At 39.0% G+C, this 27,330-nt stretch overlaps 9 protein-coding genes and 1 non-coding gene across 17 annotated transcripts; 3 read left to right on the top strand and 7 right to left on the bottom strand.

Annotated features, from left to right (window-relative positions):
* Positions 1–174: 174 nt before the first annotated feature.
* AT1G73930 (polarity axis stabilization protein) lies at positions 175–3,140 on the top strand. Of its 2 annotated transcripts, NM_001036201.2 has the most exons (4): positions 175–316; positions 500–2,162; positions 2,235–2,427; positions 2,672–3,140. In NM_001036201.2, the coding sequence occupies exons 2-4, from the start codon at positions 646–648 to the stop codon at positions 2,831–2,833; spliced, it is 1,872 nt and encodes a 623-aa protein (NP_001031278.1). In that variant the 5' UTR covers positions 175–316; positions 500–645; the 3' UTR covers positions 2,834–3,140. The 2 variants fall into 2 exon arrangements, with proteins under 2 accessions (NP_001031278.1, NP_177533.1); NM_106052.3 differs by having other exon boundaries at positions 175–2,162.
* A 111-nt stretch (positions 3,141–3,251) lies between these two features.
* Positions 3,252–7,443, bottom strand: AT1G73920 (alpha/beta-Hydrolases superfamily protein). 2 transcript variants are annotated; one of them, NM_106051.4, is made up of 9 exons: positions 6,946–7,443; positions 6,406–6,579; positions 5,925–6,321; positions 5,528–5,826; positions 5,365–5,433; positions 5,209–5,265; positions 4,731–4,783; positions 4,565–4,640; positions 3,252–4,430 (listed from the first exon to the last, which is right to left on the bottom strand). In NM_106051.4, exons 1-9 carry the CDS (start codon positions 6,984–6,986, stop codon positions 3,482–3,484), a joined length of 2,115 nt encoding a protein of 704 aa, NP_565075.1. In that variant the 5' UTR covers positions 6,987–7,443; the 3' UTR covers positions 3,252–3,481. The 2 variants fall into 2 exon arrangements, with proteins under 2 accessions (NP_565075.1, NP_849883.1); NM_179552.1 differs by having other exon boundaries at positions 3,266–4,430; positions 6,406–6,584; positions 6,946–7,304.
* Positions 7,444–7,501: 58 nt separating this feature from the next.
* Positions 7,502–8,972, bottom strand: ARP4A (actin-related proteins 4A). 3 transcript variants are annotated; one of them, NM_001334612.1, is made up of 6 exons: positions 8,875–8,972; positions 8,647–8,738; positions 8,371–8,517; positions 8,210–8,283; positions 7,846–8,104; positions 7,604–7,750 (listed from the first exon to the last, which is right to left on the bottom strand). In NM_001334612.1, the coding sequence occupies exons 1-5, from the start codon at positions 8,885–8,887 to the stop codon at positions 7,993–7,995; spliced, it is 438 nt and encodes a 145-aa protein (NP_001323057.1). In that variant the 5' UTR covers positions 8,888–8,972; the 3' UTR covers positions 7,604–7,750; positions 7,846–7,992. The 3 variants fall into 3 exon arrangements, with proteins under 3 accessions (NP_177531.1, NP_001323057.1, NP_001323058.1); NM_001334613.1 differs by having other exon boundaries at positions 7,846–8,057; NM_106050.2 differs by having other exon boundaries at positions 7,502–8,104.
* A 153-nt stretch (positions 8,973–9,125) lies between these two features.
* On the bottom strand, positions 9,126–9,197 carry AT1G73900. The gene has a single exon. It is a non-coding gene; the product is annotated as a tRNA-Asp (tRNA).
* A 324-nt stretch (positions 9,198–9,521) lies between these two features.
* On the top strand, positions 9,522–10,277 carry AT1G73890 (Bifunctional inhibitor/lipid-transfer protein/seed storage 2S albumin superfamily protein; the record flags this gene model as incomplete). Its single annotated transcript, NM_106049.1, has 3 exons — positions 9,522–9,858; positions 9,946–10,044; positions 10,132–10,277. 3 exons carry the CDS (start codon positions 9,522–9,524, stop codon positions 10,275–10,277), a joined length of 582 nt encoding a protein of 193 aa, NP_177530.1.
* A 194-nt stretch (positions 10,278–10,471) lies between these two features.
* On the bottom strand, positions 10,472–11,316 carry AT1G73885 (AT-rich interactive domain protein; the record flags this gene model as incomplete). Its single annotated transcript, NM_148651.1, has 4 exons — positions 10,472–10,518; positions 10,598–10,763; positions 10,856–11,097; positions 11,193–11,316. The coding sequence occupies 4 exons, from the start codon at positions 11,314–11,316 to the stop codon at positions 10,472–10,474; spliced, it is 579 nt and encodes a 192-aa protein (NP_683492.1).
* A 59-nt stretch (positions 11,317–11,375) lies between these two features.
* Positions 11,376–13,252, bottom strand: UGT89B1 (UDP-glucosyl transferase 89B1). The gene has a single exon (NM_106048.4). It carries the CDS (start codon positions 13,035–13,037, stop codon positions 11,616–11,618), a length of 1,422 nt encoding a protein of 473 aa, NP_177529.2. The 5' UTR covers positions 13,038–13,252; the 3' UTR covers positions 11,376–11,615.
* A 7-nt stretch (positions 13,253–13,259) lies between these two features.
* On the bottom strand, positions 13,260–17,325 carry AT1G73875 (DNAse I-like superfamily protein). 3 transcript variants are annotated; one of them, NM_148650.4, is made up of 14 exons: positions 16,777–17,325; positions 16,475–16,638; positions 16,336–16,401; positions 16,210–16,262; positions 15,787–15,868; positions 15,512–15,561; positions 15,320–15,392; positions 15,002–15,094; positions 14,884–14,916; positions 14,671–14,762; positions 14,306–14,438; positions 14,029–14,114; positions 13,815–13,899; positions 13,260–13,671 (listed from the first exon to the last, which is right to left on the bottom strand). In NM_148650.4, exons 1-14 carry the CDS (start codon positions 17,066–17,068, stop codon positions 13,609–13,611), a joined length of 1,365 nt encoding a protein of 454 aa, NP_683491.2. In that variant the 5' UTR covers positions 17,069–17,325; the 3' UTR covers positions 13,260–13,608. The 3 variants fall into 3 exon arrangements, with proteins under 3 accessions (NP_683491.2, NP_001322223.1, NP_001322224.1); NM_001334610.1 differs by having other exon boundaries at positions 14,029–14,438; positions 16,777–17,174; NM_001334611.1 differs by lacking the exon at positions 16,210–16,262 and having other exon boundaries at positions 16,777–17,174.
* A 45-nt stretch (positions 17,326–17,370) lies between these two features.
* On the bottom strand, positions 17,371–19,196 carry BBX16 (B-box type zinc finger protein with CCT domain-containing protein). Its single transcript, NM_106047.5, has 2 exons — positions 18,049–19,196; positions 17,371–17,918 (listed from the first exon to the last, which is right to left on the bottom strand). The coding sequence occupies exons 1-2, from the start codon at positions 18,964–18,966 to the stop codon at positions 17,658–17,660; spliced, it is 1,179 nt and encodes a 392-aa protein (NP_177528.1). The 5' UTR covers positions 18,967–19,196; the 3' UTR covers positions 17,371–17,657.
* Positions 19,197–21,296: 2,100 nt separating this feature from the next.
* AT1G73860 (P-loop containing nucleoside triphosphate hydrolases superfamily protein) lies at positions 21,297–27,310 on the top strand. Of its 2 annotated transcripts, NM_106046.5 has the most exons (20): positions 21,297–21,426; positions 22,127–22,431; positions 22,537–22,664; positions 22,749–22,832; positions 22,936–23,013; positions 23,104–23,196; positions 23,283–23,312; positions 23,409–23,579; positions 23,662–24,192; positions 24,271–24,352; positions 24,449–24,544; positions 24,630–24,809; positions 24,957–25,063; positions 25,147–25,325; positions 25,421–25,588; positions 25,685–25,938; positions 26,020–26,183; positions 26,274–26,578; positions 26,665–26,804; positions 26,934–27,310. In NM_106046.5, the coding sequence occupies exons 2-20, from the start codon at positions 22,203–22,205 to the stop codon at positions 26,990–26,992; spliced, it is 3,078 nt and encodes a 1,025-aa protein (NP_177527.3). In that variant the 5' UTR covers positions 21,297–21,426; positions 22,127–22,202; the 3' UTR covers positions 26,993–27,310. The 2 variants fall into 2 exon arrangements, with proteins under 2 accessions (NP_177527.3, NP_001320573.1); NM_001334609.1 differs by lacking the exons at positions 21,297–21,426; positions 22,127–22,431 and having other exon boundaries at positions 22,504–22,664; positions 26,934–27,224.
* The last annotated feature ends 20 nt before the right edge of the window (positions 27,311–27,330 follow it).

The following is a 27,330-nucleotide window of genomic DNA, read 5'->3' as shown; positions in this document are numbered from 1 at the left end:
GAGCATCTTCCAACCACTAGTAGATATAATCAGTAAATGATCCTACATTGAAATTTTTGTAATTTTTAAAATATTCAACTGCGAATCAATGATGGGCCTTAACGGTAAGCCCAATATCACATTGTCCAAATTGTACCAAAAATTTGTGAAAAAGTACCTTTTATTTTATTTATTCAATTAAGAAAAACAACAGCTAACAATGCTCCATGAATCATTTCGGAGTTAGCCTTCCGTTTTTGCGATTCCTTCGAATCAAAATGCAAAATTCACCAACGAAAAACCCAAACTTTGAGTTCTAATTCATCACGTGTAACGTGTAAGACATCTTCTTCTCCTCTTACAAACCCTAATTTCTCTCACGCCTTCAGAACCAGCCCTGTTCTTATTGTATTCAATGTGGTGATTCGATTCAAGGCATTGGAGCTGCTAAAATGGCTGCTGTTGATTTGATCTAACGTCTTGAGCTTACAAATTTTCTTTCTTTGGGATTCAATTTCAGGCTGCGAAAGTGTTTCATGAAGCTAACCCACCAAATCTGAGCTTAGTATAAGCTAAAGATTCAAACTTTGATGAAGCTTTTCAATTGGGGAAGTATAAGGGACGATGAGGTTTGATGGATAGGAGAGTTTCTTGGTTACATTTGAAATGAGTCGGTCTCCATCGTTTTCTGTGAAGCCTGAGCTAAGTATAAAGCCTGATCCTGAGTCATTGAAACGATGGATTCATGCATTTTGCATTATGAGGTTTGATCTTGAGCAAGGGCAGCTCTTAGAAGAGTGTTATCCACCAGATTGTCTCTCACAAGAAGAGGAAATTGAGGTTTCTTTTAACTCTTTCCCGGATTCTGTCTCACAGCATCATAATCGTTCAAGCATACATGACTGCATTTTCTTTTTCCGGTTTCGTAGACCAAAGAAGAACACTGAGGAGAGAGATGGTAGTGAGAGGTACTTGTATGGTTATGTATTTAATAGGCAGAGGCATGATGAAAGATTGAAAAGGGGAGGTGAACAGAAGTCTGTGGTGATATTATCGCATACGCCTTACTCGAGTGTGTTTAGGCCTTTGTTGCAAATCATTGGTCCTTTGTATTTTGATGTTGGAAATAAGGCTATTGAACATATTGCTGGTTATGTCTCTATGTGGCCTGCTCCTGTGCCTGGTAAGCTAATGGAGCTGCCTATTGGTAATGCAATGCTTAAGGTGAACTTGCCGCCTGCTCATAGCCTTCCCTTGGAAAATGGGATTTTATATGAGGAATCTGCTTCTTCCATGGCTCCATTACTCCCTACAAATCAGTCTGTTCCTCAAGGTCTTTTCCATGACGCAGATCTTTTTGGCATTTACCGGGGACTATTGTTGCAGCTATGGACATTATGGGAATTGTTACTCATAGGCGAGCCCATCCTTATCATAGCACCAACACCTCCGCAATGTTCTGAGGCAGTTGCTTGTCTTGTGAGTTTGGTTGCGCCGCTATTTTGTAGTGTCGACTTTAGACCATATTTCACTATACATGATCCAGGATTCGCTCGACTAAACTCACTCCGAGAAGGAGACACTTTCCCGCCAATGGTTTTGGGTGTCACCAATATCTTTTTCCTTAAAGCTCTTCGTAACATCCCTCATGTTGTCTCAGTTGGAACCCCTGCTCCAAACTCAAACCGTGTAGCCTTTACAAGTAGGTCGGCTGGTAAATTATCTGTTAAACCTGAAGGATTAGGCGTCCAACAGCTTTCATTAAGAAGGTTCTCTCCTACAAATTTGCTCAATGCTGTAAAACTTAGGCGAGATGGACCTCTGTGTCTCATGACAGAACACAAGGAAGCTGTCTGGACCACCTACTCTGCAGTAACCAAGCCAGACACTTCGATTTTGAATAGACTTATTGATGCTGGGATGTCGCCAAGGGTTGAGGAGTCGATGTCAGTTGTGAATAATGAGATTCTGCGACGCCATTTCCTGGAATTAACTACAAATTTCTTGGCCCCTTTTGGTCCATATTTCCAGGTCAATGCTCCTTCAGATGGGTCTTCCCCATATGTTACCCCTCCTGCGCTCCCATCATTTGGTGCTGATGAATTCCTTTCAAATTTATCTGGGAGAGGTGTAGGGAAGTTTTTGTCTAAACGGATGAAATCTAACTGGCCCGACTTGTATAGGTATAAACAATATTGTCTCATTCTGGGCTACCAATATTTAGTTCCCTTGCTAAACAGTTCATTATATTTCAGGCGGTTTCTACGAGGACCCAACTTTTCGCCTTGGTTCCAAAGACGGCGAGCTGTTGCTGAACAAGAACAGCGTAGATTATGGAGGCTAGCTAGAATGAAGACTGATATGAGGCAGATTACGTCTCAGATGAATGAATTGGAAGCTGTGGATTCCTTCAATGCCATTGAGAAACACATTAGTGAGGAAGTCAAGGTAAGTTTACCTTCCTTTAGACTCTTAATTTCATGTTCATGTTACTTCTGTGCTAGATTCTTTTCTTTGGACACTCCCATGTAAACATTACTTACATGCCTGAGAGATGTAAAGATAGATTTTATTTTGTTAGCGATGTACATATCTGCATAGTTAGGTAGAATACGTAATGATAAACATAAACTAGTTCTCTCTTCAGCAGATTTGGAACCATTATGACATATCGAAAACATATATTTTGCAGTCGCTGGAATCAGGAGGAGGTGCAGATTCAGAAGGAACGTTTCAGAAACTGAAGAAGGATCTACAAGCGGTGTTCAGTGTGCTTCCAAAGGACATGCAGCAACTTCTGCTTTTAAATCCACAAAGAGCATCTCTTCTTCAAGATCCATCAGAGCTCCAATGAATGCTCTTCTTCACTACGGCGTCCATGAGGATTCTGATTTCTTTTCTTCCCTTTTCTGTTTCATTCTTTGAACTGTACCAAAGAAAAAAGAGAAAAATTCTTCATCTTCCCTAATTGTTTACTCGTTTTTTCTTTTGAAACATGAGAATCACACAACACCGAAATCACTGATCACTGCTGTATTTTTAACTCTATAACCAGATAAATTTATCCTTCTTGGATCCATTAAACATGTAACTGTAACTATGATTTATATTATTACGACAAATGAATAAACTGTATGACCTACAGAAGTTCTATGTCAAAGTATGCAAAGATTCGCCAACTATATGATTAATTGGTCTCTTCAGATCTTCCAATGGAAAGGAGGAATTTTCTGGATTCATAGCATCTTTCATGACATCATATCATTTTCATGGAAACCAAACCACTAGAAACATTATTATATACCATACGGCTGAAAAAAGCATCTCTCACAACAAGATCATTTCATCAAGGGATCAATCTTTACGGTATATGTACACTATTATAGCCAAGCCATAGGATACTGGCATAGAACACACACATGAAGCTTACACACAACATCACAATACAAAGACACCAAACTCTACGAGGCATTGAACATTGGCCATAGATCGGTTTCAGCTACTACACTACTGTACCCTCCTTTTTCTTCTTCTTCAACTTCATACCTTTCTGACTGGTCTGCCTCTGTTGAACTGGTGTCTGTTTCACAAGCAGAAGCCGCGACATCACATATCTCAAAAGCTCTTCACGGTGAGAGAATGTGAAATCAAGGTGAGCATACTCAAACTCATTAAACGATACATCGACCTCGGCATCTCTCATCACATTGTAGTGTTTCTTCACCATAGAGGAACGGATCACCTTGTCGTTCCTTCCCGCTACTAAATCCACAGGCACATCGATGAACTTGTAAGACTCCCCTAGATCAAGCGGTTCAGGAGAGCCATAAACCTCCATGTTAGCTGATCTGCTTCCATAATCATACATCCTGAATTTACCGGTGTGTTTGATCTGAGCAAGATGTTGCGCCACACGGAAGGAGACAGCTGGCATGTCGTTCATGTTGTAGTGAGGCAATCCTAAGACTCCGACCCAATTCGAGCTGTCTCCACCAACTACATAACTCATTAGAGTTTGGACCAATCCACCAAGAGCAGGATAGTTGTGAAAGTCACGGGCTAACTTGTTCAGAAGCATTCTGAAGAATCTTGTCGGTATGTAGAAGGCAGGCACGATGCGAGCCAAAACTGGACTAATGAAAAGGAATATGTACTCAACTATTGTGAAACCTAAGTTCGAGTCCTCATGAAACCCAGCAGGTGAAAGTAGGATTAGTCGTGAGAGTCTGTGTGGCTTCTCCTTGATTTTTCGAGTAATAACATACATCAGAATTGCAGCACCGCCTAGACTGTGACAGATGGCACAGAGCTTATAAGGCTCCTCCTGGTTGATTTCTTCATCGATATTGGGCTGGCAGAGCTTGAGTTCTGTAGTTTTTATTTCATGAATTTTTTCTATCATCGCTGGGATATCTTCAGTACCGTGCTCGTTAATGGAGTATCGCCAGAACCTGCATTTTGGTCAATAACAATGAACATTTGTACAACTTGCAAATATATACATATGATGAAACTCCACTATCATAAAGAAACCAGACAGTGCATGTAGATTAAGTAAGAAGTGAACTTTAAAGCAATAACTCACTCTTTTGAGGATATGTTCTTGTTCACATGATCTCTTGAAACTAAACCCCGAAAGTTACCCAGAAAAACATCATAGCCTGTAAAGGAAAAGAGTGTAAGAAGCTGATAAATCGTTGCCGTATGTGAATTAATAAAAGATTGGAAAATGAAAAACTTGAGGCTTGAACCTTGGTCATACGCAGCAAAAGCCGGAGATCCAACAACCCCATTAGATACCCATCTGAAGAAAAACACGCAGTAGAGAAAAAGAGTAATCAATAATGTTTCATAGGACATATATTAGATCAAAACATCAGAGGATTATAGGATGTTCCAAGTCAAAACTAAATCTTTAAGAAGGATCGGAGAGAAGGAAAGGGAAAAAAGAAGATGAGATAACTAAAGTAACTGAAAGCAGTATCCCTCCTAATCGCACCAAAAGATTTTCCCAAATCCATTTTTGTGTCTTGAGCAAATCAAACACACACGCAAAGTTGAAGGGAACAAATTATGAAAATAATTTTTTTTTGGGTAAAGAGTCAGGAACATTGAAACGCCTAGGAATGTTATGCTACATGGATATAGAAAATAATACTTCCTCAACTTTTCAGCTTACTAAGTTTCCAAAGTTTACGAGTCATCTAAGAACTAGACCATGAAACTTACCCCATTGAAGAATCCAAAACCCCATGCTGCAAAAAAACAGCTTTCCTTGCATCACGTCTGCAAAGACAAGAGTAGTCAACGATCACATTAAGAGACAATGTAACAGGAATGGAAAGCATGCACAAGCGAGCTTAATATCTAACAAGAAAGTTATACCTTGGTATCCTTTCCAAGACAAGAACATATCCGTCAGATGTAATAACACGAATAGCTTCGTAAGGATACCTACCAAGAGTAGGAGAGAAATCAAGTAAATATCAACTACTTGAGAAAGAGAAAAAAAAAATGGAAGCATGAGACATCGAATCTGCCCCTTTACCCCAACTCTGTTATGACATCTTGACACGTTCGAGTATCAGTGTTCATAGAGTTGTATAAACGTGTGGGACTTTCAACGGGCCTTTCCGTGGGGGATGGATCTGTATCTCCTAAAGTAGCAGTCTGCACAGTTTCATCATAAGCAACCTCACCATGGTTTTCTTTAGGGCTGCGACTGGAAGATGAGAACCATGATAACAATATTGCAAAAGCTTCTGATGGAGAAAGAAGAAGATGCGTAGCCTTGTGAAAAAAATCAAATATTGCTTCTATGCCGATCTCGATAGCAAGATGAAGATCCTGAAAAATAAAGCACATTAAGTAGGACGAGTTTGTCAAAAGGTTTAAAATCACAAAAATGATTGTAACATTGAATATTTGTTCGTGCATCCACAAACCTCAATAACCCCACGTCTTCTATCAGTAGTTCGGTTGGGAACATCATGGTCTTTGCTTGAGTTGGTCTTGCTAATACGAGGTCTAGATGAATGTTGGTGCCTTCTCGGGCTCGCAGGAATTCTTGAACTTCGTTTATAGAATAAACTTATAATATATTGTGGTATCCATAGCAAGATCCGTACAGGAAACATTAACCACCAAAGAATGAACGTAATCCACTCTGTCCAGTGGTTTTCAGAACTTGCAGAAGTGCTAGCCCAAGAGAGGCGTGAGCTTTGAGATGATGGTGATGGAGGCAAAGGACCATCACTATCTTCTCCAGAAGAATACTCCAAGCTTGAAGTATCAGAATCAACAGAAAGCTCATGAATGAACTCATTGAAAGAAGAGACCCCACTGCCATCAAAAACAGAGTAAAATTAGCATATTTTGAAGGCTTGCAAATAAACTAACAACAGAAGAATCATGAGAAATTATTACTTATGCATCCACCGTGGTAAACGTGGTCCACGAAACGTAGGCCTGAGTTCCCAGCCATGTAAGCCTTCAAGAATATTAGCCTTCCCTGGGAGAAGGGTCAACAGAAGAGCTGATACTCCATTTATGCACCTCGCAATGTTATTCAAAGACTCATATGTAACAGTTTTTACTGATCTGCACTAAAAGCCAAAACATAATCAAAAAGCTTATTTAGTTTAAGCTTGTTAGACAACATAAGGGAAAAGAAGAACATCTAACAAAAAGACGAACCAAAAAAAAAGAAATAGTCATTTCACCGACTCAAAGTTCATAGCCAACATCAACTCTAAAAGACGAAGCTTTGAATGAAGATACTAGAATAAAATGGTCTAACAAAACTCAAAAACACAATCTACCAATACTAATTAACAAAGAGACTTACTATAATCACCAAACGATCAAAAACTTAAAAATCTCTACTTGTCATTTATGAAACATTAGAACAACTATAGGCGCATACACAGATGAATCCACTGATGATCGATAAGAAAAAAGACTCACTCTTTGGTTACAGCGAGAGCGTTGTCCACGATCCGTTGCATTGCTTTTTTCTCAAAAATCAGATTTTTTTGTTTTTTTGGAAATATCAGAAAATTTGAAACCAAAAAACAATCTGATTCGTCGCCGTAATCCGAAAATTATCGAGGAAAACGACAAAGAGAAAATTTCTTATCCACCTGAGAAAACACAAAATTTAGCCAGAATAGAAATCTCTCGATGCTAGGAGATATTGGACCAAATCGCGATCGAGATTTAATCCGAACTCAAAATAAGGAAAACACAGAGACCCACAGGAGCCGCGATTCGAGAATCAAAAATCTAAAAAGAAAAAACAAAATTGGAGAGAATCTGACGAAAATAAAATAAAAATGGGAGAATCCGATTAAATAGGGGCACGTCGGCGATTCTTGCCGTCCAGAGACCAGAAAATGGTGACACGTGGACATGTGTTATTGGATAATGACGAATGTGACAAAAACTACGACACGTAAATTCGACTTTTGGATAACGGAGAAGGTGGATTTACCAAACAGGCAAACACACAAGTACATTTGTGGTTGTTTTCACTTAGAAAAATAGTACATTTGTTGTATGTTAACGTTGAAACATTATATTATACGAAGCTATTTCTAAAGCTTCATAATAATAATAAAAAAGTGTTTAATATTTGCCTAAATAAATGAAAAGATACTAATTACTTAATCCCTAAACCCTCTGACTGTCTCCAAAGGTTCTCGTTATCTTGATCTCAAGCAGCTTTTAAGGGCATTTCCTCTGGATGTAAGAAGCTCCATGCTCTGCATACCTGTCATGTACACAAAAAGACTCAAACCCTAGCGATGAGAAGACACTGTTTATACGTGAGTCGAGATCTAGAGAGCAATCCAATGTGTTACTTACTCAGACTTGGAGAACCACATTTGCTGGAATGAGCCTAACGATGCCAGTATACTACCTTACTTCTACCAAGTCTTTCTCGAGGCGTTCTTTCAATTACTGCATTGATGATGTTCCACCAGAATAATCTGTTCCTAATCCAAGATGAACTCAGCATCGATAAAAGGTAGAGAAACCAGACTTTTCTCTCTGCTGCTGTGAGTTCAGAGGAGGCTCTGCAAGTAGCATTGGGTGCTCCGTGGGATCAATCATTAGACAATTCCTTGAATAATAAACATTTACACAGATGAAATCATCAATCAACTATAAATGGAAAAGATAAAGATTAAACAGTTAAAGACAAAAACTAACAGATTCTGCAAATTACCTAAAAGCATGATCCCATACATTGTCCACCATATCCCAATCAGTTACAATGCCATCCTTTGTAGGTGACAATATCTGGAACAGACAAATGTCAACTAATAGAGAGACCTGAAAATTTATCTTCATCCCTAACCATTTTGAAGTTTAATAAAGAAAACTGACCTCCATTTGATCGCGGCGAAAGTTCAAAGCTTGAGATCCTGTGTAAAGCTTCCTTTTGCCTTTTTCTTTATCAGACTCCTTTGCATCCTCCGTGGTGTTTGCAGCATCATCAATATCCATTCCATTTCCATCTATCGCTCCAACAACCTTATAAGTTATATAACACATCAACAACAGCAACAACAAAAAACCTAAATTTCTCGAATTGCTTGCTCTACACTAAAAGGACCTAACTTTAACCAATTGAAAAGAGAGGAAGTAAAGAATGAGACTTACGGAAGGGAAAACAGCTTTAGGGGCATCTTCTCCGGCGTAACCAGCTTTGCAAGTGTGAGAACCTAAGTCTACTACGATAGCTGACACTTCGTCTGTTCAATATATAAGAAACCCCACCAAGGAAAAGTTTACACCTTTACGAGACGAGCTCAAGCGAAAAGGGAAAGAAGTAATGCTGAATTTGTACAATCAGAGAGAGATTTTAGAGAGGACGAAAATAAAACCTACCTCCACCGTACATGGCTGCCGAGAATGGGAGAGGTGAAGAGAGGTTTTCTCTACCGGAGCTTCGTCGGAAGGTTTAAGAACGGAACCGGAAAGTAAACTATTTAAGTGATTTCACTTTGTCTCGGATTGGGAAGTTGAATATAAAGAAGAGAAGGACTAAAACAAACAAACCTGAAATATGAGGGACTAAAACTAAAGAAACTGAAAACAAAGGGACTAAAATAAAAACAAATATGAAAAAATTAAAAATACGCCGTTGCCGGGGATCGAACCCGGGTCACCCGCGTGACAGGCGGGAATACTTACCACTATACTACAACGACTTTGTTGCTCAAGTTTTCTAAATTTGGTATTTCAATTGGTTAACTATTTCAAATTCTAAAAATTTGTTAACGAGATTCCGGTAACATTCTTGTTTTCTTGTGGTCAACAAGAAGCACAATTTACGAATGAACTCAAAAACACCAAATAAGAAACGAGCATGAAGAACTCAAGTGTTGCAACAAATAAACACACATCATGTGTGCAATAACAATTCATGTCCATAGTCACACACACCAAACCAATTGATTCCAACCTTAAATACTCAGAATCCCCTTACTCTCCCACAAACAAAGAAGAAAGAAACTTAGTCTCCTAGGAAAAAAATGGCTTCTTCTACTCTTCTCATCACTCTTTTAATCTCCTTATCAGCATTCTTTCTCCGAATGGTTCTCGCTCAAGTACCAGCTACATGTGCCTCCAGACTGCTTTCCTTAGCTCCATGTGGTCCATTCGTTCAAGGCTTTGCCCAACTTCCGGCTCAGCCATGTTGTGACAGCTTAAACCAGATCTATAGCCAAGAAGCAACCTGTCTCTGTCTCTTCCTCAACAACACCTCTACTTTGTCCCCTGCTTTTCCAATTAATCAAACTCTTGCTCTACAATTGCCTCCGCTTTGCAACATTCCAGCCAATTCATCCACTTGCTCCTCCTCCTTCCCTGGTACGTAAACAACACTTCTACTTTGTCCTCTCCTCTGTGAGATCAAATTGGTTTCTTGGAACTTACGAGAATGTTTTCGGTATATAGGAGAGGCGCCTAGTGATTCCTCCTCTGTTGCTCCACCACCTTCAAGCTCAACTGGTTCTCAAATCTCTCAAGGTGCAAAGAACAACTCTCGTGTCGCTGGTAAACCACTTTTTACCAAAGTTTTCAGTATCTGCTAAAACCAAAACATGGAAACAGTTAACATAGTGTTACTTTTCACTTTATCAGCTACTCCAGTGGCTCAAATGGCACCAAGACCCACCAGTTTTATGGGATTAGGTTATGGTTTGAAATCCTCTGGCTCCAAGTCTGAGATTCAGCTAACCATCTTTGCACTCGCAGCGATCTTACCCGCCGCTCTCCTCCTCATCTGAGTCTTTCTGCATTAACTACCATCTCGGTCTCTTCTGTTTTGTGTTTTCTCAATGAATCAAGATCAACTTTATAACTTTACCTTACATTTATAAAAGAAGAGATTATTGGAATGATTCCTAAAGAAGTTTGCAGTTCAGAAATGAAATCGGAAAACAGAACAATGAAGAACAATACTCTTCTTTTAACTTTGAATCTATAACATTATGAACACAACAAGCTCAAGATCAACTTGGAATATGGCTTTTTAAAACACCCCAATAGCAAAAAGTTTCAGTCTTTAAATTCTTTCTCTAAACACTGAACTGAAACTATTCCAAACTAGGAGCCACTTCTGTTGGGTTGGACTCAAACACATCTTCAGAGTTTGAACTCTCTGCTTCATCAAGAAGGTCACGAGATTGAATCGCCTCTTTATATACTGGCGTCTCCTTGAAATCCGTCGCACCTTCGTTATACGTCCCCGCCGCAAGTCCACCAGAGATTAGCTGTTACAACATTTTGAACCATAGTGAATTGATTGGTTTAACTTCAAAATTGGAGAATTGTTATAAAGCAACTGAAAAGTACAGAAATTTACCGCGAAAAGGATTCCGAAAGCCCACAAGTACTGAACGAAGAAACCTAGACCATCCCACTTCTCACCTTCAAAAGGATCTGGTTCAAGTCCAGGAAGATCCTTAATGGCAAATTTCGGCGCATCTTTCGGATCACCTCTGAATCGAGTATTCACCACCGTTCTATCTCCATCTTCGTCGTTGATAACGATCTGAGACGGCGGGTTCTCGCCGTCAAAACCTTCGTTTCCCTCTTCCTGCTGTTCTTAGTCGTTGTAGGAACGAGAGTCCGACGCTTCTTGCTGTCGAAACGACCGGTCTGTGTGGAAGGTTTTTTGGCGGCAGAGACAACGTGAAGACCGGTTCTTGATGGATTAGGGAAGTTTACGAGTCGGAAGGTGGAGAAAGGGTTACGAGAAGAATCGGTGAGGTCGTTGCAGCGGATTCTAGCTCCTCCGCCACCGCTGCTCACGGTGAGAGCCATTTCCTTTGTTGTGTGGATATGTGAGAGAGGGAAGCGAAGCCAGATTCGAAGAAGATAAGGAAAACAAAACATTCGGGTATTATTAAACTTGACCCGATATGACCCGACCCGACCAAATTGACCCGATTTGTTTAACAAAAATCACAAACACTTATTTATGAATCACAATCACAAACACTTATTTATCATCTTACAACAATTTAATAAAATACACTCATGCATATTTTTTTAGTTCGTGAGGAACATACTGTATTAAGGAAAAAAAAACCATAATTAGAATTTTGTTTGACTAAATCAAATCATTTGTTTAGTCCTAAACTAACGACATGTTGGATAAATCCATCTAAATCATTCACTGAGCTCCCACGTTCTTGAATCGCATCCAACGCTGCTTTCCTCAGCTCCACGGCTTTGATCCTCTCCGTTTGATTTCCGGTCACGGAATCAGCGAAAACTCGAGCTAACTCGTCCGGGTCAGGCACCGTGTCAGGTCCTTCGCAAGCACGCACACCTACTTTCAACTCATCAACCACCAGAGACGCGTCAGTGTACTGGTCAGCTCTCATCGGCCACGTCAGCATCAAAACGCCGGCGACAACCGCCTCCACCACAGAGTTCCAACCACAGTGCGTTAAAAACGCGCCAACGGCTCGGTGACGTAGCACAGCTACTTGTGGAGCCCATCCTCTGATCACCAGACCTCTCCCAGCCACGCGATCGTCGAAACCGTCCAGGATGTTGCCACGTGTTGAGTCTTTCTCAACGGGCTCCTTTACGGCCCATATGAAATGGACGCCGCTTTTCTCAAGCCCAGAGGCGAGTGCAAGAGTCTGCTCTTTAGTCAAAACTACTTGACTTCCAAAGCACACGTACACCACGTGGTTATCCTCACGTGCGTCAAGCCACGACATCACGTGATCAACAGAAACAGAAGTCGGGCCACCACGGTTATCCCCAGATAACGGAATAATTGGGCCTACAGCCCATACACGATCATGGCCCATCTCTCGCTTAAGATGTTCGAGATAAACACCTTCCATGGCGGTGAACGAGTTCACGACGAGTCCCCAACTCGCCACGTTATCTCTAAAGGAGTCTCTTATGAACTCCCAAGCTGGATCTCCGTGAACGTAACTTCTGTAAAGAGAGGAGATCTGATCAAAACGGTATTTTGGACAATTCGGGATCTTGGGAAAGTGGAGGATCTCGTTATCGTCATCTTCGTTGATCTTGGTGGGCATTTCGATCCAGAGAGTATTGAGTATGCAGCAAGTGATAGCAGCGGAGGGAGAGAAATCGAAACGAGGGATTCCGAGGTTTTTGGTCCAACCAAGGAAGAAATCAGATACGATGGCTACTGGAGGAGAAGGGTGAGAAGTAATCCAAGAGATAAGCGGCGCGTGGAGATTACCAAGCGCGTGGATCATTAAAGGGAAGCCTGAAGGAGGTAAGTCTTGGACGTTTTCGACGCCGGAGGGGATTGAAGGGTGGGAGGGAAAAGGGAGGATAAGTGGTTCGATGTTAACTACGGCGGAGAGAAGCGGAGAGAGAAAAGGAAGGTTTTTTGGAGTGACTAGGACGGTTATTTTTAAGGCGGCGCCGCCGCGGAGAGCAAGGCGGTGGGTGAAGTCGAGGAGGGGAATCATGTGACCTTGCGCCGGAAATGGGAAGATTAAGACATGGGTCTTTGTCGGCTTGTTGTTTTCCTCGTTCACTTTCATAATGAGCTTTTCTAGTGGGACTTTTTTTTGTTTATGCCGGAATGTTTTGGTGGAGCAAAGAGAAAAGAGTGATTTAAATAGATGTGTGTTAACTGTAAATGGCCGATTTGTGTACCCAATGTATTCCCAACACTTGGAAAGAATGCTTACGACACTTTTGATAATACCGTGTGGTATTTTGATTAATGCAGCGTCAGATGACACTTGAGAAGAGCTTATTTTGGAGTGAACAGATTGAGATACTTTTTACGCAACGTCTCTTACATTGTTTTGCTTCTAGTAGCAAAATGGGTCTTCGCTCCTCATAGGTACACGTCCAGTAACATGCTATTTTGGTATTAACTTTTTAAAAGCAGAAAGAGTAGGTGCAAGTCTTGGGTAGGTAAGGTAAAAAAAAATGTTTCAAGTAAGCAAATCTATGTATGGGAATGAGCCCAAAACTTGTTTATGTTTTACAATTTACTGAATCTGTTTCCGAACTCCAATTCAGAAGCCTCGATGAGCATTCAAAAACCTCAAGGGATGGCCAAGTCAGGTGGCTCGGTTTAGTGGTTGGTGCTAACATTTTGGCTCATTGCCAGTCATTGACAAAGCCGAGTTCACATGCGATAGCGAGATGGTCGCTTCCCCAATTCTGCAAATTTTCATTGGTCAGAGACTTGTATGCAACTCTTCCAATAATCCCAGTTTTTACATTCTTGAAAAAATGAATAGAGTAACTCGAGAAAGTAAAGGGTTGCCCCAGAAAAAAAGTTTAGCCTAGAAAAAAAAACTTACCTCACTAGGTAGTCCACCTGTTCTTCTCAATACATCTGCTGGCAAGGTCTCAAGAACCCTCACAGGAACGAGTTCCTTGGTATGCCTGGGTTCAAAACCTCAGATTAATTATTGAGATTTCAAAATTACATGTGCATATATCACAACATTGATAGCCATATATAATTGAAAGCTCTGATTAATGATTCGGATTTCATAAGCACAACAGACTTACCATATATAATCAACAGTTCCAAGGAACCTGGAATGATACGTTGTTGCCAATGGTTCACCGCGTTGATCTCTAGTTCTATATGTACCCTGCAAGATCTCAGGTCTTAGCATACTAGAAGGATATATAACATCATACAACATGCTACTTTCCCTAAACGTTTTTCAGTATCTAGTATAAAAGAAAGCCACAGTTCCTAAGAACTTAGTTTTCCTGTAAGGCAGATTTCAACTCTTTTCGATGCGTCCACCAGTCGAGAACAAGAAACAAAAACACTTACAGGAACTCCACTATATGCGCTGTTAAGCTTCAGTTGATGTTGGACATGAGTGGTTTCTTGACCACCAGTTGCAAGCTGTAATTCTTCCTGGCTCCACTCATTGAGTAGTGATCCGGAGATGGATGCTGAAGCACTGACGAAAGAGGGAGTTGTTTAGTTAGACTAAATTGAGATAGAAACTTCATCTGAGGATTACGTAGTTGATTAAGCGCAGGCCAAAGAAAAATATAAGTAATCTATCACTCTATCAGTTCATCAGGTAAACAGAAGAGATATAAGCAATCTATCCGTTCATCAGGTAGGCAGAAAAGGAATATGGATACATTATTTAGAGAAACCAAAGACCCCGGTGAATTACAAGCTACCTAAATGCATAATGGTTTCTGAATGACCTCTCCTTTGGTTCCACTTCAGTCTGGCCAGAAATTTGCCTGCGATCGTGAAGTTGTGTATCCAACTGTCCAAAATTAAAAAAGGAATATAAAGAGTTCATTCTAACTTTCCCAGTAAAGAAAGGAAAAAAATTATGACCAGGCGAAATGTAAAAGAAAGAGTCCAGAACCCTCAATGGAACTCACATCAGCTGAAGCTATGAAATCATAGATTGCACTCTGTACAGCAAATCCAGAGTAAGTTTTAGAATTCAGCTAAAAAATAAGTATTAGAACAAAAAAAACAAAAGTTGGTAGAGATCACCTGTGGAGTGCTATTCAGATCACCTGCAATCGCCACAGGAATATTTCCCCATTCCTGTGATAGCTTGTAAGCCTTCTCCAGAAAGAGTCTTACCTATAAGTTATGACATATCAAATATCAAGAAATGAGCGAGCTACTTAGAATTTCAATGAAGTTTCAATACTGACAGGCATTGATGTACTGATGAATACCATAAAATAGTACTAGCTAAAAAATTGACATTTCTAAACTCAGGATGTGTAGTGACAGAAATGCTCTACCGATTTTATGGATAAGCCAGTTTTTATCAGAATTTTGTAAGGATCTAGCAAGACATACCTGGCCAAGCTTGATATCCCCACGCTTAGGATTGAATAGGACATGTATATTCCCAACCACTAGCCTTCGAGGACTAGTAGAAGTTTGCATAAATCAACCAAACATGGAAGTGCGCATAAAATTTAGTAAGGATCTTAAAAGTAAGTTCAATATTCACTCCAGTAAAGGAATCAGAACAGAACTCAGACATACTCTGATGATCGCACCCGTAATTTAGACTTTGGGTCCTCCTCACAGTTCATCTGTTCCGTAATAGACAATCAAGTAAATTAATTAATTGCAAGGGCTGAAACTAAGAAAATTAAGCAATTAGCCTGCAAAGCTGAAAACACAACAGGAGGGAAAAATATATAAAATAATGCCCACAATTAAGCTTGTCATATCTCTGTGCTTCTAGAATCAAGAAAAGACAGAGGAGAAAAGAGGGGGAAGACGACAATACAGAAATAACTTAAAACGGTGCATACCTCTAAAACACAAAGTTGAGCAACATTGTTTCGCATACCAAATTTATCAAACTCTATATGTTGATGGTCTAGAAGTTCAAATCTGCATTCACAGCAGAAATATAACATAAATGATGAAACTAGTAGAGTAAGAGTCTAATACAAAATAAATAACATCGAGAACAATAGAAAGCAAAGCTTTCAGCCTTGAACAATATATTGTGAAGCCAAGGTCAAAGCTGATAACATAACACAACGTGAACCTACCATTAACAATTTCGAAACATTCAAAACAGATAACTAGAAGATCTAATTTATCTCGTTCCAAAAGAGAGATATTCCCTGTAGACAATTCAAATGGCTAGATTCCTGATCCTGACTCCAGCATATAGAGACTTCCCACCACATTAAAAATGATCCTAAATAGAAAAAAACTGAACTTACAGATTCTCTTTCCAAAATATAGCACAACCATCACTCGCTTCTCCAGTCCGACTCTAAAAAATACTAAATGTATGAAAAAGGCACCATTGCATACAAGGTAATAAAGCTTTTGACTCGTATATATACCTTGTGAACACCTCGAAATCCTCTATTTTTAAGAAGAACATCTAAATCATCAAAGCGGTCAACCTCCTGCAATAAATTTGGACATGAGAATGCAATGAAACTTAAATAGTGTAGATCTAGGCAATCCCCTGGAACTTGCCTGAAGACATAAGATGCTTGCATTGTAACGACTAATCTCCTTGCATATGAGATGTTTCCGTCTACTCCACTCTAAGTGCTTCCGCGGAACATTGTAATACAAGTCCATGTGGTTCGACGCATTGTCAACACCAAGTAGATTGTACGAAACTAATACTAATTTATCTGAAGAATTGAAAAGGAGATATCAAGTTTTTCATACACATAAGATAAAAATGTGTTCAAAGTACGGAATGTGATACTTCGTGAAGCTAATAAAAGCATATAAGTGCATTATTCAGTGTGATTGCAATGCACACAGACCTGCTAGATTTTCAAAATTGTTTGCGGAAAACACCCATTCGCGCTCAACGGAACTCGAGATCTTCTCCTTAGTTCTCCGTCGCCGGCGGAGAGAAGACTTACTATGTCTGACAGGTTTACAATCACGCTGGCTGAATCCCGGCGTAAAAGAACGGTGAGGTTTTAAGGTTATTGACTCCTTCCTATTCGATTTCTCGTATACGTTCTCCGATTGTTCCGAAATCGAGTTACGCTTCCGCTTGGTGATGGTGATTGAGTTCGCCGTCGTGTTCTTACGCTCGTATCCGCTCATGTCAATCGTAGCAAGTCGGCGGCGCGTGAGCTATGCGTCAACCTTGTGAAGTTAACCAAATTCAGTCGGTTGAAATTCACGATTTTTACTGGTTAACGATTAAAATACGTACTTGATAACCCAAACCGGTTGGCTTAAGTAGTTGCCTAGTTGGGCTCTTTATGTTGGTTTTTTTAATTGTGTGATGGGCTATTCAGCCATAACTAGGCCTTAATGGCTTTTATTTCTTGCTTCATTTGTAAATTGTTGGAAATGGCATGTTCTAATTTGAACTTGTTTCTTGTTTTTTTTTTGTTTTTTTTAATTACACTTGTTTTCTTTGTAACATGTCTTCGCTACGAATTTTTTAGTGTTCGTTATTATCACACATTATGGCTTTTTTCTCCAATTCATTTGATAAACAAAGAGTTTTCATTTGATATATACAATAAATTACTCAATCAATCAATCTATAAAATCATAGTTGCCGGCTACAAGTCTACACAACCATCGGCCCCAAGAGTTTCAGTTCATTATTCAGTACATTACGACAATTACTTCAAAGGTCTTAATTACAAGATCTTTAAAGTGTTGATTAAAGTAAATCAAATCACGTCAAAAGTGACGTCCTCTTCACGAAACGACCTTTGATTCGAGGTCTCTGCTCAGCGTTAAGTTTCCGAACCTCATATCTTATTTTCTTTGAGAACAACCTCGTCCTCCGCTTCTCCTTGTACCTCAAAACCCTCGCCTCTCTCTCCCCGTCCGATCCTCCTCCGTCTCTCCCTTGCTGACGTGTCACCGATCCGTCGCTCGACATCAATTTCTCGTACCCACCCACAACATGAGGCAGACACGTGTTCCCTCCCAACTGGATCAGTGAACTTTATAACGTTATTTCGTCTTTTATAATCAATATATATCAGCTCAAAGTCAACGGAACTCGACACTACTAAAGACTAACATAGAGATGAGAGATATAGCTAGAGACACCAACTTACCATGCACTCCGGTTTGATTCCGGTTTTCCACGGCGAACCGTGATTATCCCAAGCACTAATCACAGCTCCATAATCTAATCTCAGAAACAAACTTGTCTTTCTATCTTTATCATTTGATGCTTCTCTATCACTATCCTTTGATCCTCCATTTTCACACTTGGCTTCTTCTTCTTCTTCATCTTCATCTTTCACCCTCTTCAAATCCTTACAATTAATCTCAAACCCTACTTTATTCTCTTCTTTGATGACTCCAACATCGTTTGGTTCCTTGAATCCCAAGCAAAGTTGTTCTTCCTCAAGTAAACTCTCCACGTCCATAGTGAGATCCTCAAGATCCATATCCAATGGCACGAACCCCATAAAACCTTCATCGTCCATGATTGCCTTCTCGACTTCTCCTAATTCTCCATTAGTAGTAGTGTTATTGACTTCATCAGGAACTAAGCAAAAGCCGTTTATATCATCAATCAGCATGTCTGAGAAAGGATCGAAAACAGGCACGCAACAATTCAGACTCTCCTCGGTTTCTTCTACGGAGGAGAACGAGAAAAAGCCATCATCTTCGTCTCCACCAAGCTCCGGAACAAGAGGATCGTTTGACTCGATTTGCAACAACTTCTCAAACGCACAACTCTTGCTCCTAGGCGTTCTCGCCTTTCTCCTGAATCCTTCGTACCATACCGACGTCGTTTTGTCTGCCGTCTCCGTCGGCGAAGATGATTGTAACCGGACACGTTCGTGCCGTTTCGCTAAATGGTTAGCCGAGTGGATCGAGGCGTCGCAGCTTTGGCATAGGAAAGCGTCATCGGCTGGACAGTACCAACTAGCACGTGATCTCTTCATGCACGCATCACAGCCACGCGCCGCCATCTTCTCTCCTGTCACGCTCGCGGTTCGGCTCTCTACATCGACCACCATTGTGTGTGTATATTACACAGTGAGAGAGTTGCTGAGATGGAGAGAGAGGCCTTGAGAAGAACAAAATACTGTAATATATATGGTTTTGCAACGAATTCACTAGTGTGTGTGGCGTCTCGATTTCCCGGCAGTATTTTTCATTTTTTTCAGAATTATTATTTTTTCATTACCTTGTGTGGTCTAAATTATTTGGAGTGGAGATAGAAATATAAATAAAAACTCATAATTCTATTCATAGTTTATTATGTACGTGTACATGGTATTTTAGAATGAGGACTTTTCACGAGTTTTTTACTTCAAATTTACAATTTTTGTTTTCATTATATTACGTACTTTCAAATAAATGTTTAGAACCATATACTTTTTTTTTGAAAAATTAGAACCATATATATACTTTATTCTTAAATAAAATTTTGAACCAATATGTCTGTAATTTTGCGCTCTCTCCGTTTTCATGATATAGTAAAATATGATCCTCAAATTCTTAATTACGATCTAACCGCTAGTTCATGTATGGTACTAAACTTCATCATTCTTTTCGGAAAATAAGTCATAGTGAAATACAGTTTGGTGAAGACACTGTTATAGATGGTGTTTTTTTTTCGTTGGCAAACACTGTTGAAGATGGTTAATATCAAATAATAAAATTGATCTTGTTGAAATATTAAAAGACAAAAAAAAATGAAAAATTTAAGTTCTGTGTAAAACTAGCTATTGGTGGTTAGTCAAGAGGAAACTTATAATGGAACCCACTGGTGATCTGATTCTGCCTCCTTATTGGTTGAAATATACTGTCATCTCCGTTTTTGCACTCTGATTGGCTCAAGTTCTTCCATGGAGATTCTTACGTGGACCCCACATTTTCAAGTTTTGTTTTGAAACTATTTTGTTTGTTGGTGCGTTTGCATGACCGCAACGCAGCGTGATACTTTAAACGCAGGAAGTTACTTTTCATCTTTTCTTTTCTTTTTTTGTATAGCAAACGACATTCTTTTTTGGAACTTCCAACAACACCTGTGAAGTTTTGTAGAACATTTAACATCCAACTTCTAATGTTTGATGATAGAAAAAAGGATTATATGTCACTAAAAATGTAAAATTTCTGCTTTTGTGATCTTAGAGATGGGTGTTTAATCAGCACCTAAAGATTCAAATGGGTCCTAAATTTAATTATTATCATTTATTGTGGATCTAACATAACGGAAATGATATGAGTAATGGAATTCTAGTCCTTTAAAGAAAGGAATTGATTGTGGTGATATAGCGACGTGACAATATATACAAATCAAGAGGTTGTGACTTCATCGAATTTTTGGCAATTTTGCAGTTTACGCCAAAAGAAACAAGGAAACAAACAATTTTACGCCACATGACCCACGAACAATTGAACATCTCTCTATCATAGGACTCGTTCCTCTGCTTTACACCACCATTTTATTTATATTACTTTATATGGAATTTACGCAAGTTATGTGACATGATATACAAACCTTAATTATATCACCATTCACCACCAAGTTGAAATCTGCACATTTTTGTGATACATGTGTAGAATTAATAATATAACCTATTGACGAACGAGTGAATTTCGGAAGTGGAGGCACAATAGGCCTTGATTGATATGAGAGACCACTTGCTAACATAGATGCGGGAAATCTTTTTGCTTTCATACGTCCGATTGCTCTGCGTTGAAGTGTGATAGATCGGTACTTGAAACAGTTAAAATTATCCCAACACTAATTAATAAGTATTAAGTAACAACAATAAAAACAAATATTCCTATATTAAAGCTCGATATGATAAATAAATGTATCACTACAACGTTTTCCTTAAATCTGAAGTATTTTCTTGTCTATTTTGAACGAAATTAAAGATCAATTTACCACTACTATATTTTTGGTTTTGTTTTCATAACCTATGGTTTTAAGTATAAAGTATGCTAACTCTATAATATTGTAGACGGTGGAAGTAAAGTACCACAACACGACGTGTGCCCAAATCATACATGATACATATTAAAATGTTCCGTTGGTCGTCGTACCCCAATTATATGTTACAAGTTAATCGTTTCTTAATCCAATTTATAATCTGTTAAAATACTCGTTAATTTTAGGCAAGGATTTGCCACGTGTAATAAACCCGTATAAACGATTGGAGAAGCCAAAAAAGACTTGTTAATTACTGCGCGTCCTCCTACATTCGCGCTCTCTCCCTCCGTACAACAAACAAACCCCAATTTTTTTTTTCCTACTCTGTATAGATAATTTTTAATCATTAGAGAAAAATTAATCGTTTAATTAGTTTACTATTATCCGCTAATAATAATCAAAAGATCAAATCAACCCACATTCCCATCACGTCTATTTTCTCCGTCTCTCTGTTTTCTTCTCTCAGGTTTTAGACCTCCTCAACGCTCGTTTCCAAGCTTTCCCGATAAAAACATCGTCTTGATTTTCTAAGGTAATGAGAACAAAGATCGCATCTTTTTTTCTTTCTCCTCATATCTTTGTTGCCATGTTGCGATTTTGCTGATCGCGACTTTGAGCTATGTTTTGACTTGGTTTTTCAATGTTGAATTTTTTTTTCTCTTGTTGCACCAATGTACCCTTCTGGTAGGTTCGTCTTTAGTTTTGTTTCCTTCTGGCTAGTTTTGTTTTATCAAGTTTTGTTCGATTGTCTCACGTTGCTGTTTTTGTCTTAATCCCTCAATTCATAATGCTGTATAACGGTTAAATCATGTGAATTTATACTGGGAACTAGAAAAAATCTCATCTTTGAATCCCTAGATTAATGAAATTAATGGAAATGTGATTGTTAGGATTTAGTATCGGCTTTAAATATGGAAATATGAGAAATTTCCTTATAATAAATTAAGAATTCTCAAATTCATCACAGTAATCCCTGACTCTGGTTACTATGTTTTATTGTCAGCTAAGATTTTTTATTACAGAGTAAAGCTGATTACAATGATGACTCTGAGATAGTTATGTCTAGCAGTGCCATTTGATCATGTTCTTGCACGTCTTTGCATGTAGGAAAAGACAAAAAGAACTAGGCTTTGGTTTTCTTTTCATCTAGATTGCTCTTCTATGTGTGTGTGTGTGTTCTTATGAATTTTGTCTAATGCTCATTTTCTTTCCCTCAATCAACTATGTTTCAGGAGTTTTTGCTAAAGAATGCAGCAGTTTTGGGGTTTCCAGGTGTTTCCATAAGTTTGCTTTGGACCTCGAGGCGTGATGAATCCTATGCGTGATCAACCGGGCAGCCCTTATGGAGATTCAACTCCTCGTAGTCCGTTTTCTCCCTTTTCTCCATTATCTGTAGATGATAGGCATAGAAATCATGCAGATACAAAAACTCCTCGTAGTCCTTTCTCTCCATTTTCTCCATTATCCGGAGATGAAAGGCACAAAAGTCTGGCAGAGTCCAAATTTCAGCAAGCCCTTGCCAGCTCTGGCCAATTAGGTACTCTCTTTTTTTTTTTGGCAAATCACTCATACCATTTGTCTCAATGCGTGCCTACTTATGTATGTGTATGTATAATATTTAAATGTCTTCTATTTACGGCAGATCCATTATCTCCTGGATCAATGCATCATGGAGGACACAAGTTTCATGAGGTTTTCCAAATGAAACAGGGGCGTTATGATCTTCAAGCTTCAAAGATTTCTGAAATGATGAAATCAAGTAGCTTAGATGTATTTTCTCTATCTTGTTAATGATGAAACTATAGTTTTCTTTTGAAGTCTATTGATAATGTCGTGGGCTTGTGTTTGATGCAGAATGCTCCTACGCAGTCATTGCTAAGCGTCTTGAATGGAATTCTAGATGAAAGTATCGAAAGAAAGAATGGTGAAATCCCTCAGGTACTTGAATGCCAACAATTATTAAGATCATCACGTCTATAAGATACCTTCCTTTGTGCTTTTACTTCTTGGGAAATGTTTTGACAAAAGCTACAATGAACAGCGTGTGGCATGCCTGTTAAGAAAAGTCGTGCAGGAGATTGAGCGGCGTATATCAACTCAAGCTGAACATCTAAGAACGGTATGATTTTGTTTACTTAGGAAAAATGCTTCCTAGCAATGTTCAAGTTCTGGTTTTTGTGAATAATTTCGTTTTTTTGTTTATGTGCAGCAAAACAATATTTTCAAAACTCGCGAGGAAAAATACCAGTCAAGGATCAATGTCCTTGAAGCCTTAGCATCAGGAACTGGTGTAGAACACGAGGTATCATTTGTTATGATCTTGTCAGATAACATTTTACTCATGTGTTACATATCTTCTGCTCTATTGATGAACTTATTCATTGCCAGATTGCAACACAACAGCTTAGACAGATAGAGGTACATTATACTTGTGAACTGTTTGAGCGATAATGGTATTTGTAATTTGGCAATGACATGAAATTAAGTTTTGACCTGGAGTTTTGTGTATGTTAGACAGAAAAGTCAATGTGGGAGGAAAAGAAGAAACACGAAGAGGAAGATATGGTTAAGCTAATGAAACAAAATGATCAGCACAACCTCGAAATTTCTGCGCTGAAGCAAGAACTGGAGACAACTAAAAGAAAATATGAACAACAATACTCGCAAATTGAAAGCCAAACAAAGGTTGGTACATTATACCGCGAGTTGTTTTATGAACTGACTTATTACTAATTCATCTTAACATGGCGTTACCTGTATGATATAGACAGAGAAGTCAAAGTGGGAAGAACAGAAGAAAAATGAAGAGGAGGATATGGACAAGCTATTGAAAGAAAATGATCAGTTCAACCTTCAGATTTCTGCGTTAAGGCAAGAGCTGGAGACAACAAGAAAAGCGTATGAACAGCAATGCTCGCAAATGGAAAGCCAAACAATGGTCGCTACAACAGGACTTGAGAGCAGGCTCAAGGAACTTGAACAAGAGGGAAAAGTGGTAAACACTGCAAAAAATGCCCTTGAGGAAAGGGTTAAAGAGCTTGAACAAATGGGAAAAGAAGCACATTCTGCTAAAAATGCTCTTGAGGAAAAGATTAAACAGCTTCAACAAATGGAAAAAGAAACAAAAACTGCTAATACAAGCCTTGAAGGAAAGATCCAAGAGCTTGAACAAAACCTCGTAATGTGGAAGACTAAAGTCAGAGAAATGGAGAAAAAGTCTGAGTCCAACCACCAAAGATGGAGTCAGAAAGAACTTTCCTATAAAAGCTTTATTGATAACCAGTCTCAGGCACTACTGGTATGATAACCATATATACATACTGTGCTAAAATAATCATTTTATAATCGACAGTTGGCTAATTATGCTGAATCGCAGGAGTTGAGGTCCTATTCAAGATCCATCAAGCAAGAAATACTGAAGGTACAAGAGAACTATACAGACCAGTTCAGCCAACTAGGTGAGAATGATCTAAGTGATGCTTTTGTAGTCATGACAAACCTTTCATGACCTTGCAATTTTTGTAGTGTTTATAAATTAAAATCTGTCTCTTCAGGAAAGAAACTGATTGAACTTAGCAATGCTGCTGAAAACTATCACGCTGTACTAACTGAAAACCGGAAGCTTTTCAACGAGCTTCAGGAGCTAAAAGGTACTGAGGATCATGTTCAGTATTTGTTCAGATGTGTATTTTCAAAACTTATGCAGCCCATAAATTCTATAGTTATGACTTGCAGGAAACATCAGAGTGTTTTGCCGGGTGAGGCCTTTCCTTCCTGCACAGGGTGCAGCAAACACAGTGGTCGAGTATGTCGGTGAAGATGGAGAATTAGTAGTTACCAATCCAACTAGACCCGGGAAAGACGGTCTTCGCCAGTTTAAGTTCAACAAGGTGTATAGTCCAACTGCTTCACAAGGTGTGTTCATCTGTTACCGGTTCTGTTATATATCCTTATGCTTTTCAGTTCTGTTTTGTGTGATCTATGCGAGAATTCATGGTACATCTCGAGAAATAATATTATATTGATATCACCAAGTTCATTTGATATTTTGGATTCTTGCAGCTGACGTCTTTTCAGACATAAGACCGCTGGTTAGGTCAGTACTTGATGGGTACAATGTTTGTATATTTGCATATGGCCAGACAGGATCAGGGAAAACTTATACAATGGTATGTATTCACTGTTGTTTCTGAGAGTAAGATTTCATAGGAATAACGCTGATGCGCTTTTACCTTCGTTCCCTTTCTTTCAGACTGGTCCAGATGGATCAAGTGAAGAAGACTGGGGAGTAAATTATCGCGCTCTCAATGATCTTTTTAAAATCTCTCAGTCCAGAAAGGGAAACATATCGTATGAAGTCGGGGTGCAAATGGTGGAGATATATAATGAACAAGTGCTCGATCTGCTGTCTGATGACAATTCTCAAAAGAAATATCCCTTTGTTTTAAATCCTGGTTTTGTCTTTTTGTTTTCTCATTGCTAGTGTTATTGTAGCCATTCCTTTTTGTTTTCCTTGACCTTCACACAACACTAGGGATCCTTTCTACAACTCAACAAAATGGCCTGGCTGTGCCTGACGCAAGCATGTATCCTGTGACATCAACTTCAGATGTGATTACATTGATGGACATTGGACTACAGAATCGAGCCGTTGGTTCTACTGCCTTGAATGAAAGAAGTAGTCGTTCACATAGGTTCTCCTTCATATTCATCCTCTAGAACCAAAACAAATATGTGTTTTCAACAGCCCTCCAGGTTTTTACACTGAATCTATATGTTTTCTTATGCAGCATTGTCACTGTTCACGTTCGCGGTAAAGATTTAAAGACCGGTTCCGTGCTATACGGTAATCTTCATTTGGTGGATCTGGCAGGAAGTGAGAGAGTAGATCGCTCTGAAGTTACAGGAGACAGACTAAGAGAAGCACAACATATAAACAAGTCGCTCTCATCTCTTGGAGATGTGATATTCTCTCTCGCTTCAAAGAGTTCTCATGTACCATACAGAAACAGCAAGCTAACACAGCTTCTCCAAACCTCTCTTGGTTAGTGAACTTTATATATGATAACCACATTCATGAATAAGAAATATCATAACTTTTGTTTCTATGTGATGTGGCTTATAGGAGGACGAGCAAAGACACTAATGTTTGTGCAACTCAACCCTGACGCTACTTCATACTCAGAGTCAATGAGTACCTTGAAATTTGCAGAGCGTGTCTCTGGAGTCGAACTTGGTGCTGCAAAGACAAGTAAAGAAGGTAAAGATGTTCGAGACTTGATGGAACAGGTAAACAGACACTTTATCTCCCCTCTCTCTCCCTCTGATCTCTCTTACCATTAACCTAAAGATAGAATGAATCATTTGTTGCTTTTACAGTTAGCGTCCCTTAAGGACACCATAGCGAGAAAAGACGAAGAGATAGAGAGACTTCAGCATCAGCCTCAGAGACTTCAGAAATCAATGATGAGAAGAAAAAGCATAGGACATACAGATGACATAAACTCAGATACAGGAGAATATTCATCACAATCAAGATACTCTGTTACTGACGGCGAAAGTTTAGCATCCTCTGCCGAGGCAGAGTACGACGAGAGACTAAGCGAGATTACGTCTGATGCTGCATCTATGGGAACACAAGGATCCATTGATGTTACCAAAAGACCACCCAGAATTTCAGACAGGTTTAAAACCACATCTTCATCTTGTTCTTGTGGTTTTAAAAGATATATCTTTTCTTCTTTTAACGTTTTAAGTATTGGAATTGCAGAGCTAAGTCGGTGACTGCAAAATCATCTACGAGTGTAACACGGCCACTCGATAAACTTCGGAAAGTAGCTACAAGAACAACATCGACCGTTGCTAAGGTCACGGGCTTGACATCATCAAGTAAAGGCTTAGCGTCATCAAGTAAGCAAACTTAAAACCTATAGGTTTTGAAGATTTTTTAAAAGCATTGATTAGTGTAAAGTAGGTTCAATCATCAGATTAATAATAAAGAGTTTTGTGACTTTTGTCTAATCGATGATGTTTTTGCAGGCATTAAGAAGACGGGAAGTACATCAAGTTTGGCAAAGTCTTCAAAACGGTGGGCGTAAATCACGTTTTTTTACTCATACATTACACGTAATTCACTGCAAATATATCAACTTTTTTGTTTCACAAAACTTTACGTACTTATTTCCCCTAAATCTCTAATATATGGCTTCGTTTGGGACTAGAAGTTTTGCAATATTTTCATGTTAATTTGTGTACAGAATTTTGTAAATACATACATAAATCTTATTATTCTCACGGGTCACGGCTTCTCTTTATCGAGTTTTTTTTTTTATTACATATTTTTAAGGTATGGTTGGTAATTTCTAGATTAACAAATCATACGACTGTGCAATTATATTAAACTATTTTGTGATTCCGTAAATTTAATAAACATATA

The sequence above is a fragment of the Arabidopsis thaliana genome (genome assembly GCF_000001735.4).
Source record: "Arabidopsis thaliana chromosome 1 sequence".
Taxonomy (NCBI): domain Eukaryota; kingdom Viridiplantae; phylum Streptophyta; class Magnoliopsida; order Brassicales; family Brassicaceae; genus Arabidopsis; species Arabidopsis thaliana.
The sequence above is the reverse complement of the archived record's forward strand: the minus strand, read 5'-3'. Positions and strand labels throughout refer to the sequence as shown.

Excerpts from the sequence above, each read along its gene's own strand:
- AT1G73930 (NM_001036201.2), top strand. The coding sequence starts at position 646 with ATGAGTCGGTCTCCATCGTTTTCTGTGAAGCCTGAGCTAAGTATAAAG. Across the intron at positions 2,163-2,234 it reads AACTGGCCCGACTTGTATAG|GCGGTTTCTACGAGGACCCA; the intron begins GTATAAACAATA and ends ATTATATTTCAG. Across the intron at positions 2,428-2,671 it reads ACATTAGTGAGGAAGTCAAG|TCGCTGGAATCAGGAGGAGG; the intron begins GTAAGTTTACCT and ends TATATTTTGCAG.
- AT1G73920 (NM_106051.4), bottom strand. The coding sequence starts at position 6,986 with ATGCAACGGATCGTGGACAACGCTCTCGCTGTAACCAAAGA. Across the intron at positions 6,580-6,945 it reads GCTCTCGCTGTAACCAAAGA|ATCAGTAAAAACTGTTACAT; the intron begins GTGAGTCTTTTT and ends CTTTTAGTGCAG. Across the intron at positions 4,641-4,730 it reads TTTTGCTGCGTATGACCAAG|GCTATGATGTTTTTCTGGGT; the intron begins GTTCAAGCCTCA and ends TTTCCTTTACAG.
- ARP4A (NM_001334613.1), bottom strand. Across the intron at positions 8,518-8,646 it reads CTAAAGCTGTTTTCCCTTCC|GTTGTTGGAGCGATAGATGG; the intron begins GTAAGTCTCATT and ends ATAACTTATAAG. Across the intron at positions 8,284-8,370 it reads TTCGCCGCGATCAAATGGAG|ATATTGTCACCTACAAAGGA; the intron begins GTCAGTTTTCTT and ends TGTCTGTTCCAG.
- UGT89B1 (NM_106048.4), bottom strand. The coding sequence starts at position 13,037 with ATGAAAGTGAACGAGGAAAACAACAAGCCGACAAAGACCCATGTCTTA.
- AT1G73875 (NM_148650.4), bottom strand. The coding sequence starts at position 17,068 with ATGAGCGGATACGAGCGTAAGAACACGACGGCGAACTCAATCACCATC. Across the intron at positions 15,869-16,209 it reads ATATTTTGGAAAGAGAATCT|ATTTGAACTTCTAGACCATC; the intron begins GTAAGTTCAGTT and ends CTGTGAATGCAG. Across the intron at positions 15,562-15,786 it reads CTCAACTTTGTGTTTTAGAG|ATGAACTGTGAGGAGGACCC; the intron begins GTATGCACCGTT and ends ATTACGGAACAG.
- BBX16 (NM_106047.5), bottom strand. The coding sequence starts at position 18,966 with ATGGTGGTCGATGTAGAGAGCCGAACCGCGAGCGTGACAGGAGAGAAG. Across the intron at positions 17,919-18,048 it reads GAATCAAACCGGAGTGCATG|TTGGGAGGGAACACGTGTCT; the intron begins GTAAGTTGGTGT and ends TCACTGATCCAG.
- AT1G73860 (NM_106046.5), top strand. The coding sequence starts at position 22,203 with ATGAATCCTATGCGTGATCAACCGGGCAGCCCTTATGGAGATTCAACT. Across the intron at positions 24,810-24,956 it reads TAGTCCAACTGCTTCACAAG|CTGACGTCTTTTCAGACATA; the intron begins GTGTGTTCATCT and ends GGATTCTTGCAG. Across the intron at positions 25,064-25,146 it reads CAGGGAAAACTTATACAATG|ACTGGTCCAGATGGATCAAG; the intron begins GTATGTATTCAC and ends CCTTTCTTTCAG.